The sequence below is a fragment of the Salvelinus alpinus genome, chromosome 8, assembly GCF_045679555.1.
Source record: "Salvelinus alpinus chromosome 8, SLU_Salpinus.1, whole genome shotgun sequence".
In the NCBI taxonomy this organism is placed as follows: Eukaryota; Metazoa; Chordata; class Actinopteri; order Salmoniformes; family Salmonidae; genus Salvelinus; species Salvelinus alpinus.
This window is the reverse complement of record NC_092093.1, coordinates 34,624,759-34,643,292: the sequence shown is the minus strand read 5'-3', so window position 1 is coordinate 34,643,292 and position 18,534 is coordinate 34,624,759. Positions and strand designations below refer to the sequence as shown.

Sequence of the window (18,534 nt, the reverse complement as noted above, 5' to 3'; positions counted from 1 at the left end):
CAAAAATCCAGAAGTATCCCTTTAAGATCTTTGAAATGGCATGAATTTCAAATATATATATTTAGCAGTGTGGTATGCACTTGGGTCTGACACATCCTTTTTACTATAATTTTCAATATGGTTTGATCAAATGAAATTCTTCAATTTTTAGCCCTGAACACACCCTGGGTTTCTCTGACTGAACAATTTTTTTAGTAATGGCAGCTAAGCAGTGCCAATTCAACTGAAATTACTCTGTGCTTCTGTCAATGTCAAGTGAAATGACTTTTCAGATTGACTGCACCTCTTTATTTGACATGAAATGAAATAGAATGCAACCTCATTTTGGCGGTATGTAATTTAAGAGAATTGTGTTTTAGATAGTGAAAGAGCTGATTAAACAACCAAAGTGGAGCTTCCCAATTATTCCCTCTCCGATACTGTACATTGGAATCCTACTAAACTGAGATGTTTGTTGCATGCACTGTGTGTTTATGTGTGTGTATCATAGGCGGCTGGTGGTACCTTATACGGGAAGGACTGGGGTCATTGTAATGATATCAGCCATTATTATGAGCTGTCTCACCAGCCTCCTGTGGTGTGTATGTGTGTTCACGTTCAATCAAACTCGACCTGAGTGATCGCTGATGATGTACAAGTGCTATGGGTGTGTGTGTGTGTGTGTGTGTGTGTGTGTGTGTGTGTGTTGTCCATTTGCCTGCCATCAGGGTCTTTTGCGGTCTCATGAATAGTCTTGACCTGCATGAGGAACCCAGCCAGTGAACCTCGCCATGTCTAGACAGCTTGTATTGCTTCCAAGATTAAAGTCTAAACCGGGTGCTTTCCTGTTTACAAGCCTGAGGTTAGCTTGTGAACACTTTCAGGAAAACATTTGGTCTGGGTCTGTATTTATCATGAACCTAAACACTCACAAACTCCCAATCAACATTTGTTATATTTGAAATAGGTTCTAATGATCAATTGATGGTCTTACGTGAACTTGTAAATGTTTCTAGACTGAAGAATAGTAGCCTGAATAAGGACAGGAAAATGTAACGTTTTATACAATAGTTAGTTATAACTATAGGAGGACTTTGTGAGAGAAAAAAACGACACAACACCTGTAAAGGAATGTAGCTTAGGTTAAACTCACACACAAGGACATTCTGCTATGCTCATGGTTACAATGACTCCATTTAGAGAGAGACAAATGAATGTAAAACGGTCAAATAACTGTTCAATAAAGAAACTTAATTTCTTAACTGTTCTGTAATAACCAGAGATTGTGAGCTCTAAGAGCTCTATCCTTTTGCATTTGTGTTCTAGGAAGAAGACTGGGTTTAGTTATGGTTTGTTTCTGTTATGGTGCAACCTTGAATATGACGAATCTTACATCTGGTGACAGTGTATTGTTCAAGGCAGTAAATCAAACATTGATTGAAGGCACCATGAGTGGATTTCTTCTTGAAGTGCAGCAGGCATTTGAAAGGCTCTCAGATGCTGCTCACAGTTCAGGCGTCTCACCTTCATTGATCCCATGTTGGATTCATGTTGTTTTTTTATTTTTATTTACAATTGCTTTTATTCATTTTTAGAATCAAACATGGAATTCAGATAATATAATGTCTCGTGAACTGAAAAAAATGCCCGCGTTTACAGCTGCTCTATGCTGAAATGACGATAATTGAAATAGGGCCTAATTGGGATGATCATGATGGTGGTCATCATGATTATGATGAAGAATGTGATGACAATGACGTATAGGACTACTACTACAGAGAAAATGTACATCAATGATGTGGATGTATTCCAATTTGATGCGAAAGGTCAGTTTCTTATTGATTCATCCGTTAGGATATTTTTACTGGCAATTTGTAGAAGGAGTGAGATTTCTGTTTTTGTAGCTTGCAGAATATTTGCCTGCTGCTCAAAGACATCAGACTGGTCTTTATTCGGCCTTGATCCCATCCATGCTACATATCCATGCATGTTTTCATTTCTGTTTTTCACTCGTTAGTAGTCTAGGAAGTCGGGATCTGTGTTTTCAGTGTAATCCTAGAGCACATCAGGACATGGATGTGGCCTTTACAGTATAACATCCTGCTTCCTGTCTGTCTGTCTGTCTGCCTCATATTTTCTTTCCCTCCCTGGACGTCTCTGTCTGAATCCAGGTCCAAAGGAAAGAAACCAAAGAACATTCATCCTGCCTTTTAACATGCTAATGAATGACTGATTGCTGAAACAAAAAAAAACATTTTTATTTTTTTTGTCCAATTGCAAATTACAAGTGTCATTATCCTCTATTAAGGAAGTCATTCATTTCTTAGCGGATGTCCACAGATGTAGTTACTAGGGAAACGGCATGTTGTTTCATCAAAGCCTGCTAGTCAGTGGTGGGGGCTCTAACCCCCTCTCCTCCCTCTCAAGATTGCATTACAGAGGTCTTAACTGTTCCATAATTGTCTGGTGGGACTCTCAATCCCTCATCACCCGGTGTGGGATGTGATCACACTAACAGCCCTTGAGAAAGAAGAAAGGGTATAAACAATAGCTAATGGATTTTTTTTTCTCGCAATGGAAAGTTGCTATCAGCAAGAAAAGCAGCAGCCACTTTGCATTGCATTAATCCATATGTCATAGTGAGCTTTGCTAGCCATCACCATTTATGCCTAAATGTATATTTCATCTTATGGATGGATTTTTTTGTTGGATTTCTATTTGAGAATATGTATCCGTCTTTGGGGCTGTCGTGGTGATGCTGTCTTTGTGTCAGGCCTGTATCGATCCCCTGCAGTACGTGTGCAGTGTGAGACTGATGTGTGTTGGAGAGCGCACACAAACACACAAGCGCACGTCTGAGGCTAAGGCTGATGACTGGGCTGGACTGGACAGGTGACCCATCTAGAGGAGTGATTGAGTGCTACACCACTGGGCTTTGGCATTGAGCAGATATAATGTAGCGTTTAAAGGTGTAGCGTTTAAAGGTGCACCCTGCCACGATGAGGAAGTTGAAAAATAAATACTGCCGTATCAATCAATGGGCGACTGCGTGACCCCTTTAAGATGTACTCATTTTTTACCAGACACATTAAGCATCAGGATTAAACTGTCTAATGTGGACACGGATCTCAAGGACAACCAAACAGTCTGCTGGCATATGTCAGAGCAGGGCCTTCATCACTGTTCAATAAGTTTCAACTACTATCAGGAATGAAGGTAAGACCCAGATGCAGACACGTCAAATTGACAATGGTTTAATATTCCAACAGGGGCAATCAATAGACAGGTCAATGTAGACAGGGGTCAGTAAACCAGAGGTGGGGCAACGGTACCGGACGGCAGGCAGGGTCAGGGTCAATGTAGACAAGGGTCAGTAAACCAGAGGTGGGGCAACGGTACCGGACGGCAGGCAGGCTCAGGGTCAGTTTAGGCAGAGGTTAACAATCCAGAGGTGGGGCAACGGTACCGGACGGCAGGCAGGCTCAGGGTCAGTTTAGGCAGAGGTTAACAATCCAGAGGTGGGGCAACGGTACCGGACGGCAGGCAGGCAGGCTCAGGGTCAGTTTAGGCAGAGGTTAACAATCCAGAGGTGGGGAAAAGTTACTGGTCGTCAGGCAGGCTCAGGGTAGGCAGAGGTCAACAATCCAGAGGTGGGGCAAAGGTAGAGGTCGGCAGGCAGGCTCAGGGGCAGAGGCAGGCAAAGTGGTCAGGCAGGCAGGATCAGAGTCAGGACAGGCAAGGGTCAAAACCAGGAGGGCAAGAAAAAGAGAGACTGGGAAAAGCAGGAGCTGAGAACAAAAACACTGGTTGACCTGACAAACAAAACGAATTGGCAACAGACAAACAGAGAACACAGGTATAAATACACAGGGGATGATGGGGAAGATGGGTGACACCTGGAGGCAGGTGAATACAATCACAAGGACAGGTGCAACCGATCAGGGTGTGAAAACTGGGAGAGCAGGGAGTCCGGAAGTAGCCTATTTTCCTGAGCCTATATGTTGTTGTACACTGTAAAAATATCTACTTGTTTCAACTAAATATTATTAAGTAACTGGTTCCACAGGCTTTTTTAAATTTACTCAACTTTTCAGTCAAAGTGTTAGCTGAACGTAGCATTTTTAGTTAGCCCAAACTTAGCTCCAACATGAGAAAACGTAAGCAAGAATTCAGTCAACTTAAAATGATGTGTTTGCTCAAATTGTCTCGTGTTCATTTAACTAGAAATTATTATTTGGGCATCTTATCTTAAAAAAGTCTGTGGAACTAGTTACACACAGTGCTTTTAACATACAATGTTTTCAACTTACATATTTGACATACGATTACATTGTGCATGTTAATTTAGAGAGTAAAATTATTCGACCTCTCATCTGTGATTTGTACTCACAACCTCTTGGTTCACAGCATTCCAATCTTCCTGCTACGCCCCCATGTCTGTGTCAATAACTGATTTCACCTGTATTGCTACACTTTGCACTTCAAAGTAAATCTCAGCGCTGTTAAAGGTATACTCAAGACAAATATTTTATTGATCGTAGTGATTAAGGAGTAACATTAAAAGTAACATGCCTCACCAACATTAGACAACTATACAGAAAAACATAGAATTGCTTAAATAAGTAAATCAAACCAATGATGAGAGAATAGTCTGATTAACTGATAATTGACACAGACATGGTTGCGTAGCAGGAAGCTCGGCATGCCATGAACCAAGAGGTTGTGAGTTCAAATCCCTGGTGAGGACAAGATAAATGAACATGCACAATGTAATCATGTATGTCAAATATAGAAGTTGAAAACATTAGAGGTTAAAAGCACTCTGTGTGTGTAACAAGTTGAACAGCCTTCTGTAGTTAAGATGCCCAAATAATAATTTATATACTGAACAAAGATATAAACCCAACATTTAAAGTGTTGGTCCCATGTTTCATGAGCTGAAATAAATGTTCCATACGCACAAAACAAATTTGTTTACATCCCTGTTATTGAGCATTTGTCCTTTGTCAAGATAATCCACCCACCTGAAAGGTGTGGCAAATCAAGAATCTGATTAAACAGCATGATCATTACACAGGTGCACCTTGTGGACAATAAAAGGCCACTCTAAAATGTGCAGTTTTGACAAACAACACAATGCCTCTGAAGTGTTGTGGGAGCGTGCAATTGGCATGCTGACTGCAGGAATGTACACCAGAGCTGTTGCCAGATAATTGAATGTTAATTTCTCTACCATAAGCCGCCTCCAATGTCATTTTAAAGAATTTGGCAGTACGTCCAACCAGCCTCACAACTGCAGACCACGTGTAACCATGCCAGCCCAGGACCTCCACATCCAACTTCTTCACCTGCGGGATCATCTGAGAGCAGCCATCCGGACACCTGATGATACTGAGAAGTATTTATGCCTGTAATAAAGCCCTGGTGTGTGGAATAACTCCTTTTGATTGGCAGGTCCTGGCTTCCCAGTGGGTGGGCCTATGCCCTTCCAGGTCCACCCATGCCTGCGCCAATGCCAAGTCAGGTGAAATCCAAAGATTAAGGCCTAATTTAATTTATTGACTGATTTCCTTATATGAACTGCAACTCAGTAACATCATTGAAATTGTTGCAATTTGCTTTTATATTTTTGTTAAGTTTAGTTAAAAGAACATATGGTTCGTTTTAAATTCAGTGAATTTTTGTCAACGTTTTCTCAAATCGGACCTGTTTGGGCCAATTATTTTTGTTGTTGTTATTCAGGTAACTCTTGGACCAAAAAGTTGAGTAAACAAAATAAAATGTTGTGGAACCAGTTACTTAATAATAATCTGTTGAAACATCTACGTTTTTGGTTGCTTTTCTTTTTACAGTAATACTGTGTATGTTTATTGTGTACTGGATGACATGACGCTTTACAATGCATTATGCAACAAGCAAGTAATGTTGCATATCAACTGAGTATTCTAAATGTGAAGCAGATGTTTCATAACAACCTAGAAATCTTTCAAGTAGATCCACAGTACTGTATATCTTCTTATTCCTGACATTGAGTTGGTCAGACTTTGTAGACCAGGCATTCATTTTGAATGAAGGGAAAAGAACCACACTTGTAAAACTGTTAGATGTTAGGCGAGAAAGATCCATCTCTTTCTAAGAATCTGGCAGACAACTCTAGCGGGAGAGTCAGCATGAAACAATAATTTGTTTTATCAACTTGAATGAAGAATCAGCAGAAGCATGATATGAATGGGAGCTGCATCCAAAGTAGTATTGATCGGAGGCTGGAGAGAGCACGGAGAGATAGACTGAGCCCAGCCTTGTCATCCATACTTCATATATCAAACACAGGCCCACGATCAGAAATCCACCCTCTCCTTATTCAATAAAATACTAATGTACAATAGCAGTAGCAGGTCCCCTAGCAGCATACATACTGTAGCCTGTTTGGCTCATCACTGTTGGAAATCAATAGAGCAACCGTATGTGGGACACAACTGCCTGTATGTGAACATCAATGCCTCAAATACACCTTGTGTCAGTTAAAAGGCCAGTGTAATTTAGTACCAGTATGAGGTACTTAGCCATAACCATTGACATTTAGATTATACAGTAATAATGTAAAGTATGATCATAGCTGATGATAGTCCTTTCTTATTCCGTGACTATTCCTCCCTCTGTGCCTCTGATGAGAATTTGAAATCTTGACCTCGGTACAAGCGAAGAGAAATTGCTGTCCTTTGAGAAAAACTCTAATAGAATGTAGTGGGATCTTTCTGTATTAACCTTCCTCATTCAGAGCTCTGTTGTATCTTCCTTTGTAAGTATCAGCCTCATGATACAGTGATTTCATGTCTCTTCAAACCTAGTCAAATGCCTTGCTCCAGTACTGATATTCACTCCTATGCTTTCAGGCAACTGCTCCGCTCTAATTACCAGCTAATAGTCCCTGCTGTGTTAAATGTGGTGCTGCAAATGGAGCTAGACACTGTTTTATTAATCAGCCTGTGTTAGTGGCTGGGTGAGTGAGGGGAAAACACCTATAGGTGGTATAAAGATTCGGACGGACTTTAACCAAGTAGTGTTTCAAGTTCCAGAGCGTAGGGCACAGTGTATTTTAGAGGTTGTACGCTACCATACTACCTCATCATTTGACTTTTAACAGTTAGGCCAGTGTTCTTAGACCTTCATCAGCTGGTGAATGTCAGTGCTATCGCGCCACAGAGTTCCTCATAGGCATCCGTAAAACAAAATGTTCTGCAGTTTTCAGATGTTCTTCACAGTTCATTTGGCCTGGACATCTGGAGGAACAGCTGGGAGCCATTTCAGAGCAATGGGCCCAGTCTTTGATACACTCAGTCAGTGTTTCCTTCCCATACAGAGCCATAACAGAACAAGGGGGCAACATGGGCTCAGCACGTGATGAGAACCCCTCTCTCTCTCTCTCTCTCTCTCTCTCTCTCTCTCTCTCTCTCTCTCTCTCTCTCTCTCTCTCTCTCTCTCTCTCTCTCTCTCTCTCTCTCTCTCTCTCTCTCTTTCTCTCTCTCTCTCTCTCTCTCTCTCTCTCTCTCTCTCTCTCTCTCTCTCTCTCTCTCTCTCTCTCTCTCTCTCTCAGAACTAAGGACACATACAGCTCCTTTTTATCTGATCCCCCATGGACAGTTGTTATTTACGTTCCCATTGAAGCTCTTCTGAACCAACAGCTCTGTACAGTATTTCATTTTAAACCAGAAACTGTTGTCTGTTTATGTCTGTTTTCTGATGGAGGGGCAGAGAGAGATCAAATTGTGAAGTGACGTCTCAGCTATTCCTACCATTGCCAGATATGTACCATTGGTGTCATATTTCTGCCATTGCTTGAAATCAACAGTTCTGTATGTATGAAGGATGCTGTCCCTCCCTCCTCTACAGGACCGTGAGCTAGGGGAGACTGTGGGTATAAACCTGATGGACCGTGGCTCTACTCTATAATCTCATACCGGTTGAGTCTCACTCTCCTCTGAGTCAGACCTGTCACACTGGCCTGGGACACAACCCTCTCTTTCTCTGGGGCCTATTCACCATAGGACTCCACTCATAGTACAGCAACGGCAGTGAAGGAAGTTACAAAAATGTTACAGAATTGGTCAGACAACCTTGTATTGTTTATATATCAGCTAGATGTACAGTATGTTAATTGTATAGTATTAAGTACCTTATGTTTCCCGATCCTCTTCCCTCAGGTCTGTTCCCAGCGGTGCTGAACCTGGCCTCTATGGCAGATATCAGCAGCAACGCTACCTGTGGAGAGACAGGACCAGAGATGTACTGCAAACTGGTGGAGCACGTCCCCGGACTGCAAGTCAGGAACACCCAGTGCCGTATCTGTAACAACAACAGCGAGAGGCAATTTGGTAACTATCAATATTATACCGTACCTACTGCATATTACAGTACACCTCTACTTTGTATTGTATCAGCATGATTCACATTGTAGGACTAGGAGTATGGACTACTGTATACCACATTCAGCAAGGATTTAGAGAAACCATCTGCACATTGCTCTCATCAAAGTGCATCACTGCTCCTCATCATTTATCCATTCCAAAATCAATGGGCTCAGCCTATGAAGTATACATGGCCTGAGATTGCTGAGGAGGGACTTTTGAAGAGCTCTGACTTGTGGTCTGGTAACACAGCCTGCGTTTGTGAGCATATCTCACTATCTAACAGAGGACACATCTTCCTGTGTTAATCACAACAATGGGCTGTGTACACAGATAGGAGCCATGCTTCATCTTCTGACAGGCACTTTTGCTGGTAATTAAAACTCACAGCCTATCTGACTGAGAGATTCACCTAAGACAAACTGGTGTGGGTGTAAACTGTGCAAAGATACATAAAATTATAAACGGGGTGGTTCGAGCCCTGAATGCTGATTGGATGAAAGTATGACAAACATACCAATGCTAAGGGCTGTATTCAGGCACTCCGCATTGCGTCGTACATAAGAACAGTCCTTAGCCGTGGTATATTGGCCATTTACCACACCCCCTTGGGCCTTATTGCTTAAAGATACACTCAGAGGCCAGTTTATTAGGTACATCACCCCGTTCACGAATCTTTTGTATTCCTACAGACAGTGAGTCACGTGGCTTGCTATATAAAGTAGGCAGACAGGCATCGAGGCATTCAGTTACGCTTCAATTGAACGTTAGAATGGGCCAAACGAGTGACCTAAGCGACTTTGAGCGTGGTATGATTGTCTGTGCCAGGCGCACCGGTTCCAGTATCTCAGAAACAGACGGCCTCCTGGGCTTAACACGCACAACAGTGTCTAGGGTTTACTGAGAATGGTGTTACAAACAAAAAACATCCAGTCAGCGGCAGTGCTGTGGGCGAAAACAGCTTGTTGATGAGAGATCGAAGGAGAATGGCAAGAATCATGCAAGCGAACAGGCGGGCCACAAACTGCAGGCGCAGCACAACAATGGTGTGCAGAACGGCATCTCGGAACCACAACTCGTAGGTCCTTGTCACTGATGGGCTATTGCAGCAGTCGACCACACTGGATTCCACTCCTATCAGCTAAAAACAAGAAGAAGCGGCAACAGTGGACACACGATCACCAACACTGGACGGCTCAGGAGTGGAAAAACATTGCCTGGTTAGACGAATCCCGGTTCTTGTTGTGTCATGCTGATGGCAGATTCAGGATTTGGCATTAGCAGCATGAGTCCATGGTCCCATCCTGTCTGGTGTCAATGGTACAGGCTGGTGGCAGTGGTGTAATGGTGTGGGGCATGTTTTCCTGGCACACGTTAGGTCCCTTGATGCCAATTGAGCAATGTTTCTATGCCCCAAAGAATTCAGGCTGTTCTGGAGGCAAAGGGGGGGGCTGACCCAGTACTAGATGAACTGGCCACTGAGTGTAATCCTGACGCAGCCTTAAAGGGCCCACAGCTAATGCACTATGTAGGGAATAAAGTGCCATTTGGGGCGCGTCCCAGAGCTCCATGTACCAGTTGAGCAGCATATGTTAGAGTCCAGGGCGCAGGCAGCACAGATATCAGAGAGACTGATCGGCCTGCGAGACAGACAGACAAACACAGGCCGACCTTGTTCAGTAATTAGACAAGTCTCTCAGAGAGGTCATTACTATTCACTCCCAGTAATTTGAATCAAAGCGGGAGGGTACTGTAAATGCTTTTAGTGGACAATTACCGGCGAAGAGGACTTCCTGTCTTGAAGATAAAGAGAAGAAGAAATGGACTCGTCATCATTTATCTTGTCTTACCGTTCAATAATGAGTCTTTCATTTTTCTGGTAATTTCAGGTCTGAATAGAACGGTCTTTTTTGTTCATTCACATTTAGCCTGTCATGGTGGGCACTCATGATATGAAATACTGTACATTCCCACCATATTAGTATGCCATTAGTTTCTTTGTTTTACCAAGAGAGAGAGACAATGTTTGAGTCCATATTTTACCCATCCACATCTTACAGCTGTGTGCCTGGTGAGCAAGTAGCCATGCAAAAATATACACATCTTAGAAGGAGACTCACAAGCCTTATAATAACATCTGTGCTTTCACCTGTTGCAAGTCTTCTGGTGATGACTGTTACGAATGTCTTGCCATTTCTGCCACTAGCCTGTACAGCAGCCAATGAATCACTTGACTTGTTCTTTAATTCCCATTGAAACCAAACCATTGTGTGGCTCCTAATCTTCGCTGAAATGTCATAGGAATGCCCTTCAACGCGTACATGTAAGAATTAAGGTGACAGTGATTAGCATAACTTCTAATTAGAGACAATTCTTTTGAAAGGGAAACTTGATTGTGAACCAATTGGGAATGATTTAAATGAATTATTTCTCTCATAAATGGTAGGAAAACTATTAAACTGCTTAATCAAGAGGGCAACTTTAATTATCTTTTTCTGATTAGGAAATTATGCATAACGAATAGACTGATTTTCTGATGCAGTAAATCTTAAAGTACCTTAAGATGTGTACAGTTCCAGTCTTTTCTAAGCACCACATTTGAATGTTTTTACTGTTCCTTGAAAATCACTCTTCTTGGTTGAGAGATCTTCAAACACTATACAGAGGAGGACAACTCTTTGGAGGTCGATAAAGTGGTATTTAAAAGCATTTAACATTTCATTTGCCAAGATAAAGAGGTTTTGAAAGGCTGTTTCTGTCTGTACATGATAATGAGTGGGGAGTAGTTCACAGAGACAGTGGGGGGGCCTCCATAAGCAACGCACAGAGACAGTGGGGGGGCCTCCATAAGCAACGCTTATTCATTATTATTCATTAGCAGGCTCCTTGCTGTTGCCATGGTTTCTAACTAGCACGGAAATGTCCGAAAATAAGTAGCCTATGATTGACAGTGCTCAATCATCTGATATCCAGCAGTCACATGCAACTCCTATCTTCAAACACTGCTTACCTCCTGAAGCATAATGCTTTCTTTCATTTCATTTCTATTCCTAGAGCGCCACCCGATTGAATATGCCATCGATGGAACTAACAGATGGTGGCAGAGCCCCAGCATTAAGAACGGCATGGACTACCATTACGTCACAGTCACTCTGGACTTACAGCAGGTAGGAGATGAGGGTGATACTAAACTAGCCTGGTCCCAGATCTGTTTGTGGTGTATAGCCAACTCCTGTGTTTGTTGCCTGGCATGACAATAATCATAAGAGAAGGCAAGACAGCACAAACAGATCTGGGACCAGGCTAACTGTAAACCCCATTGGAACTGTAAAGCCACTCTCAGCCAAGTCACGGTCAACAGTGTAATGCACTTGGCAGCCTGATGTGACACTTGTCTGGGGTTTCACATTCTCACACGTTTGTTTAGTCTGGTTTGGAAAGAGTATGTGTAAATATGCTGGCTGAAGACTTGCTATGAGATGTTATGTGTAACTCGTCATGTGAGATGCACAGGTGGCCTGACGTGGAAGAGGGTTGTAGTTGACCTCTGTGAAAACCCCTGGCTTGAACTGTCTGAAAAGACTGTTATGGATTTCAATCTCTCAAAGGAGAGGAATTGTACTACTGCATCCTACCAGAGGAATTGTACTACTGCATCCTACCAGAGGAATTGTACTACTGCATCCTACCAGAGGAATGTACTACTGCATCCCACCAGAGGAATTGTACTACTGCATCCTACCAGAGGAATTGTACTACTGCATCCTACCAGAGGAATTGTACTACTGCATCCTACCAGAGGAATTGTACTACTGCATCCTACCAGATGAATTGTACTACTGCATCCTACCAGATGAATTGTACTACTGCATCCTACCAGAGGAATTGTACTACTGCATCCTACCAGAGGAATTGTACTACTGCATCCTACCAGAGGATTTTTCCTACTGCATCCTACCAGAGGAATTGTACTACTGCATCCTACCAGCGGAGTTGTACTACTGCATCCTACCAGAGGAATTGTACTACTGCATCCTACCAGAGGAATTGTACTACTGCATCCTACCAGAGGAATGTACTACTGCATCCTACCAGAGGAATTGTACTACTGCATCCTACCAGAGGAATTGTGCTACTGCTTCCCACCAACATCAGTTTTGTTCCCTCTGTCAATTTCTGAAAAATAAAAAGTTTAATACAAATCTTTTCTTGGGCACTGACACTATAGCTATTACTTTCTAAAATTGATATTTTTTTCACTTTGCTCACTTGCTCAATATAATATCTCCGTTGCAGTGAGAAGAGTGCAGCCATCCTTAGAACAATTTGAGATTAACCCTAGAGGAACCGTAGCATGAAGGTAGTTGCATTTATGCCCACAAAGCACTATTTAAATTGGCCCATTTGAGAGGGTGTCTGGGCTGCTGATTTCCTCCTTCAAGATTGTGTGTTCTGTAGGAGACTGTACTGCCATGGTATACCTGATATCTCTGACTATCAGAGCGTCTGTAATGACTCCTCTACTGTTGACCTACAACAGGAAATGATTCAACCCAATGGAGACTCGCCGTTAATAAAGTTCAGCAGTGTGCTGGGTCTCTCTGGGTTCTGGGTTCAAGCGCTGGCGGCGTGTGTGTGTGTGCATGTGTGCGTGCGTGTGTGTGTGTGTGTGAGGGTGGAAGAGAGAGCGGAATCAGGGAAGAGGGGATCCTGAGGCTAGATTGTGATTGGTTTTGTAGGTGGTACAGTAACTCAGCTTCCTCCCAAGGCCTCGGATATGATCAAGGGTGAGCGTGAAGACGTTGCTCCGCTCCTAGGCCTCCGCGGCTGGTGATTCGTGGGAGTTTGTCCCTGGCTGAGTTATTATGCTTAGGTTCAGAGGGTGGCTCTCTGTAGACCCAGGCGAAGGGTCCCAGTCTGTGTCGGTCTCTCCCTTCCAGGAAATAGAGATGCAAGCACATCTCCTTCATTAATATCAGCCTGTCATATTACACAGGAGACCAGAGCAGGGTCAATCCGGAATTAATGACCATGTCACTCACACTGCTGAATTAAATATACAATGATACAAAGTTGGGACACTGAAATAAAAAAAAATCCAAGAAGGATGAAGGGGATCAATATATATATATTTTTTAATCTCCTCGCTGGCTCCAGTACAGTGAGCCCATCATTGGTTATTCAACCAGGAATACACTCTTAGAAAAAAAGGTGCTATCTAGAACCTAAAAGGTTTCTTTGGTTGTCCCCCTAGGAGAACCCTCTGAAGACCCCTTTATGGTTACAGGTAGAACCCGTTTGGTTAAATGTAGAACCCTTTTGGGTTACATGTAGAAGAACCCTTTCCACAGAGGGTTCTACATGGAACCCACAAAGGTTCTACCTGGAACCAAAAGGTTTTTAACTGGAACTATAAATGGTTCTCCTATGGGGACAGCCAAAGAACTCTTTAGGAACCCTTTTTTTCTAAGACTGTAAGCATCAACCAAAGACTGAATTTGTAATAGGAGCTAAAAAAAAGTATAGCTTATATTTAATTTATTTAATGTACTCTACATAATAAACATGTGAAAGTGACCCAAATATTGTATCTGAGTGGTAAGTATGCAGACAGAGTCTCACTGAGGTCATCAAGCGTTCATAAATCATACCTGCCTGTGTTTAATTAGCGATTGAAATCTGACACCGAGAAGTGCATAGGCAGCCATTTTTTCCATGCTAATGGGAACTGGCCCATCACTCATCTCTATCCGGCCTGTCACCGTGGTGATGGAATTACTTTAACTACACATATTGTCCCAGCTCAAACTGTTTGGCAGATTAGGGAGTTTGGTTTTAAGTAAAAATGGTATTGTAGTGACCTGACTAGATCATAAATGAACAATTGTCCAGACAGAGGCTTGAGTTTGCGAATTGACGGTTTATTAAACCAACTTTACACAGGCTACTGTTTGGGCCGTAGCACACGCCAAATAGATGACAGATAACCCACAAGCCAATCGTGACCTTCTCTTGTGAAGACCAGACGTAAGAGAGAGAGAACAAAGGCTGAACCTGGTCTTAACTTCCAATGCTCCACCCCCCTGCCCAACCCCCCTCCACGCCACTCCGCCAACCACCAGGATGCCCGGCATCAGAACATTCCAGGCATTCCCGTGATTGGCAGATAGCAGGTTGATTGACATGTCGGACCCCGCGAACACCGGGTACTGGTCAGTACAACACAACCACCTCCTAGCCTAACACATAACACACAGCTGTCTGTGCGGGTCGCTACACAGCCCCCCCACCACAAAGTCCCTCGTCCCCGAGGGAACAAACAAAGTCTCTGAAGCGACCCGGAGGTCTCCTTTGCCTGCGTGGCCGTGATGGTCGCAGAGTGCCCCTCTGGGAACCAGGGGATGAAGGCAGGGATATGGGGGACAAGGAAGCGGGAACGGGTAATACAGTCCGTGGCTCTGGGGAACCACGCGGTGACACAGGGTGGGAGACAGGGGGAGTGGGCTGTCTGGAGCCTTGTCTGCGGCACCTGAGGGTGGGTGCCTGGAGAATGTCATTGCCAGAGAGGGGAATTGTGGGGGTTCCTGGGGTTTGGGGAGAAGAGGCCCCTCTGTATGGGGCTAACCTGACCCGGTGCAGTGCCACCTTTCTCCCCCTGGGAGGAAGCTGCACCCGGTACACAACCTCCCCTACCCTCTCCAGGACACTGCAGGGTCCCACCCAGTGACTGTCCAACTTGGGGCATCTGCCTTTTTTCCTTAGGGGGCTGTAGACCCAGACCAGCTCCCCAGCCACAAAGTGCCTTCCCCGGGTGTGCACGTCATAGTTCCTTTTCTGCCTCACACCTGCATTCACCAGCTGCTCTCTGGCGAAGGTGTGGGCTGTCTCCAGGCGGTCCTGGAGTCTCCGGGCATACTCCGGCCCCGGAGGAACATGAGGGCTATCCAGGGGCCGACCAAACGCCATCTCCGCAGGGGTGCGGATCTCTCTCCCCAGCATGAGGAGGGCAGGCGTGCAGGAGGTGGAGTCTTGGACAGCGGAGCGGCATGCCATGAGGACCATAGGCAGGTGCTTGTCCCAGTCACGCTGGTGTTTGGAAGAGACGATGGCCAGCTGCTGTCCAAGCGTTTTGTTGAAGCGCTCCACAAGGCCATCACTTTGAGGATGGAGAGGAGTAGTGCGGGTCTTGTGCATACCCAGCCTCTCACACATGGTGGCGAACACACGGGACTCAAAGTTTCTGCCTTGGTCGCTGTGGATGGACTCTGCAGCTCCAAACCTGCTGAACATCCCCGCTGTCAGGGCGTCGACGATGGTCTCTGCCTCCTGGTCAGGCAGAGCATAGGCCTCGGGCCATTTTGTGAAATAGTCCATGGCCGTGAGCACCCAGCGGTTTCCACTGTCTGTGGTGGGGAACGGCCCAACTACATCCACTCCCACCCTCTCCATGGGAGCCCCCACTGGGAACTGTTGGAGCTGAGCATGAGAGCGGCCTGGGGGGCCCTTTCTCGCTGTGCAGTTGTCACAGCGGCGACAAAAGTCCTCCACATCCCTCTTGTGCTGCCCCCAGTAGAAGCCCTGACGGAGACGGCGCAGTGTTTTTGTGACCCCAAAGTGTCCAGTCCCCACCCCCCCATGAGTACTCTGGAGCACAGCCTCCCGCAATGCTTTTGGGACCACCACCTGCCACCTCTCCTCTCCCGTAGCTGACTCCTTCCATGCCCGCTGTAGCACGCCATCAGCCAGCCGCAGTCTCTCAAACTTCGACCACAACCCTTTGGTCGCGAGTGAGAGCGCTGTCACCTCTTCCCATGGTGGCCTCACCTGCGCCTCTACCCACTGTAGCACTGGCTGTAGGTCTGTGTCCCGTCCCTGCTGCTGCCGCCATTCAGCCACGTCGACAGTCTGCAGCTCACAGCAGACAGGCCCGCTCGCCCGACACACTGTGGCACAGACACCCTCCTCTGCCCGCAGCTCTCACTCCCGTCCCTCTCTCCGTTCACAGTGGGGGCAGCCGTCTGCAGTACAGGGCCGACGGGACATGGCGTCGGCGTTGGAGTGGCGTGCCCCTGCCCTGTGCACCACCGTGAAGTCATACGGCTGAAGCTCCTCCAACCAGCGTGCCACCTGCCCCTCTGGCTCTCTGAAAGACATGAGCCACTGGAGAGCAGAGTGGTCAGTCCTTACAGTAAAGGGCAGACCACCCAGGTAGTACTTGAAGTGTTTGACGGAAGCCACAACAGCCAAGAGCTCCCGCCGGGTGACACAGTAGCGGCGCTCATGTTTGTCAAATGTTTTGCTGAAGTACGCCACCACTCTCTCCCCCTCTGGCCCCACCTGGGCCAGCACCCCACCCATGCCCACATTGCGCGCGTCTGTGTCCAGGATAAAGGGCAAGGTGAGGTCAGGGGGGGCGAGCACGGGGGCCTCGATCAGTGCACGTTTGAGGGTGTTGAACGCCTCCTCACACTCCACTGTCCAAGTGAAAGCCTTGTCCTTCGGCAGCAGGCGGTTCAGTGGAGCAGCAACGCTTGAGAAGCCCCGTACAAACCTCCTGTAGTACGAGGCCAGGCCCAGGAAGCTCTTCAGCTGACGCTGGTCGGTGGGGGTGGGCCAGTCTCTGACAGCCCCTACCTTGTCCTCCATGGTGCTGATCCCCTCCTTCCCCACTCGGTGGCCCAAGAAGGACACCTCTCTCCTCATGAAGTGGCACTTCTCGGGGTGGAGCTTCAGACCTGCGGCAGCCACCCTCTCCAGCACACGCCGTAGCGCCCCCAGGGCTGACTGGAAGGAGCTGCCATGGGCCAGGATGTCATCGAGGTATACCAGACACTGCTGTCGGGGGATGCCATCCAGCACCCTGTCCATCAAACGCTCAAAAGTAGCTGGAGCGTTGCACAGGCCAAAGCACAGGACCTTGAACTGCCAGTGTCCTCTGTTAGTGGAGAACGCAGTTTTGGCTCTGGCCTCTGGGGAGAGGGGCACCTGCCAGTAGCCACTGCGGAGGTCTAGTGAGGAGAACCAGGAGGACCCCCTAACCAGGTCCAGCGACTCATCGATACGTGGTATGGGGTATGAGTCCTTCCTGGTTACCTCATTCAGCCGCCTGTAGTCCGCACAGAACCTCAGCTTGCCCCCCTTCTTCGGAACCATGACGACTGGCGCCGCCCAGGGGCTGTCTGAGGGCTCAATGAAGTCTGCCCGCTGCATCTCCAACACAGCCTTGTCTGCCGCCTCCTGGCGTGCCAGCGGGATACGGCGGGGACGCATCTTGATGGGTCGAGCATCACCTGTGTCGATCTCATGCTGCACCAGATGAGTCTGACCCACCTCTTCCTCACTCAACGCAAAGCTGTCTCTGAATTCAAACAGCAACTGCCACAACCGTTCCTGCTGCTCGGGGTCAAGACCAACACAGTTCCTCCCCCATATCTCCCTCACTGCAGACAGTGTCCTCTCCTCTCCCATCTGGGGTAGCTGGGCTGGGGGGGTGCGGCCCGGGCTCACAGAGGGCTGTGTCATGGAGGTAGCTGGGGGAATGTAACACACCGCCGTAGGTGACAGGGGGACTGGGGAAAAGTCACACACAGCTGTGGGGGAGGGGGCGCAGCCATGAGTCTCTGCTGCTTTAACTGTTGGAGTAAAGGGTTTGTTGGGTTGAGTGAATGTGACATTAGGGGGGGCCATGGTGACTTCCGTCCCTCCCTGGAAGCTCAGTGTGCCCCTATTTAGGTCTAACTGGCAGCCTGTGCTCCTAAGAAAGTCCAACCCCAGGATACAAGGGTCCTGCACAGCCGCCACCCACACAGGATGACGCACAGTCCTGCCCCCTACTGTCAGAGTCATTATTCCCTTCCCTTTCATGGGTGCCAGCTCACCTGTGACTGTGCGGAGCTGCACAGTTGTAGGCTCACACTGAGTCCAACCTGGCACAATATCTGGCCTCACCAGGGTTACTGTGGACCCAGTGTCCACCAGGGCGGAGCAGGGCACCCCCTCCACAGTGACAGGGACATGACAAAAGTCCCCAACACAGGTCCGGCCCACCACAACAACAGGCTCCATCCGCTTGCCCTCGTCTGCTTCTGGGGGAAGTGGAGCCTTGCTTCCCCGTCTGTGCCGGTGGGCTCCTCCTGAAGATGATGGTGGT

The 18,534-nt window shown here is 46.5% G+C and overlaps 1 protein-coding gene across 9 annotated transcripts in view; it reads left to right on the top strand.

Moving 5' to 3' along the window:
* The window catches only part of lama2 (laminin, alpha 2), a 143,185-nt gene that overhangs the window by 15,892 nt on the left and 108,759 nt on the right, over positions 1-18,534 (top strand). For all 9 annotated transcript variants that reach the window (XM_071413667.1, XM_071413665.1, XM_071413673.1 and 6 more), the window contains exons 2-3: positions 8,181-8,351; positions 11,439-11,551. In XM_071413667.1, the coding sequence (XP_071269768.1) occupies positions 8,181-8,351; positions 11,439-11,551 (284 nt within the window). The remainder of the gene's footprint in view (positions 1-8,180; positions 8,352-11,438; positions 11,552-18,534) is intronic.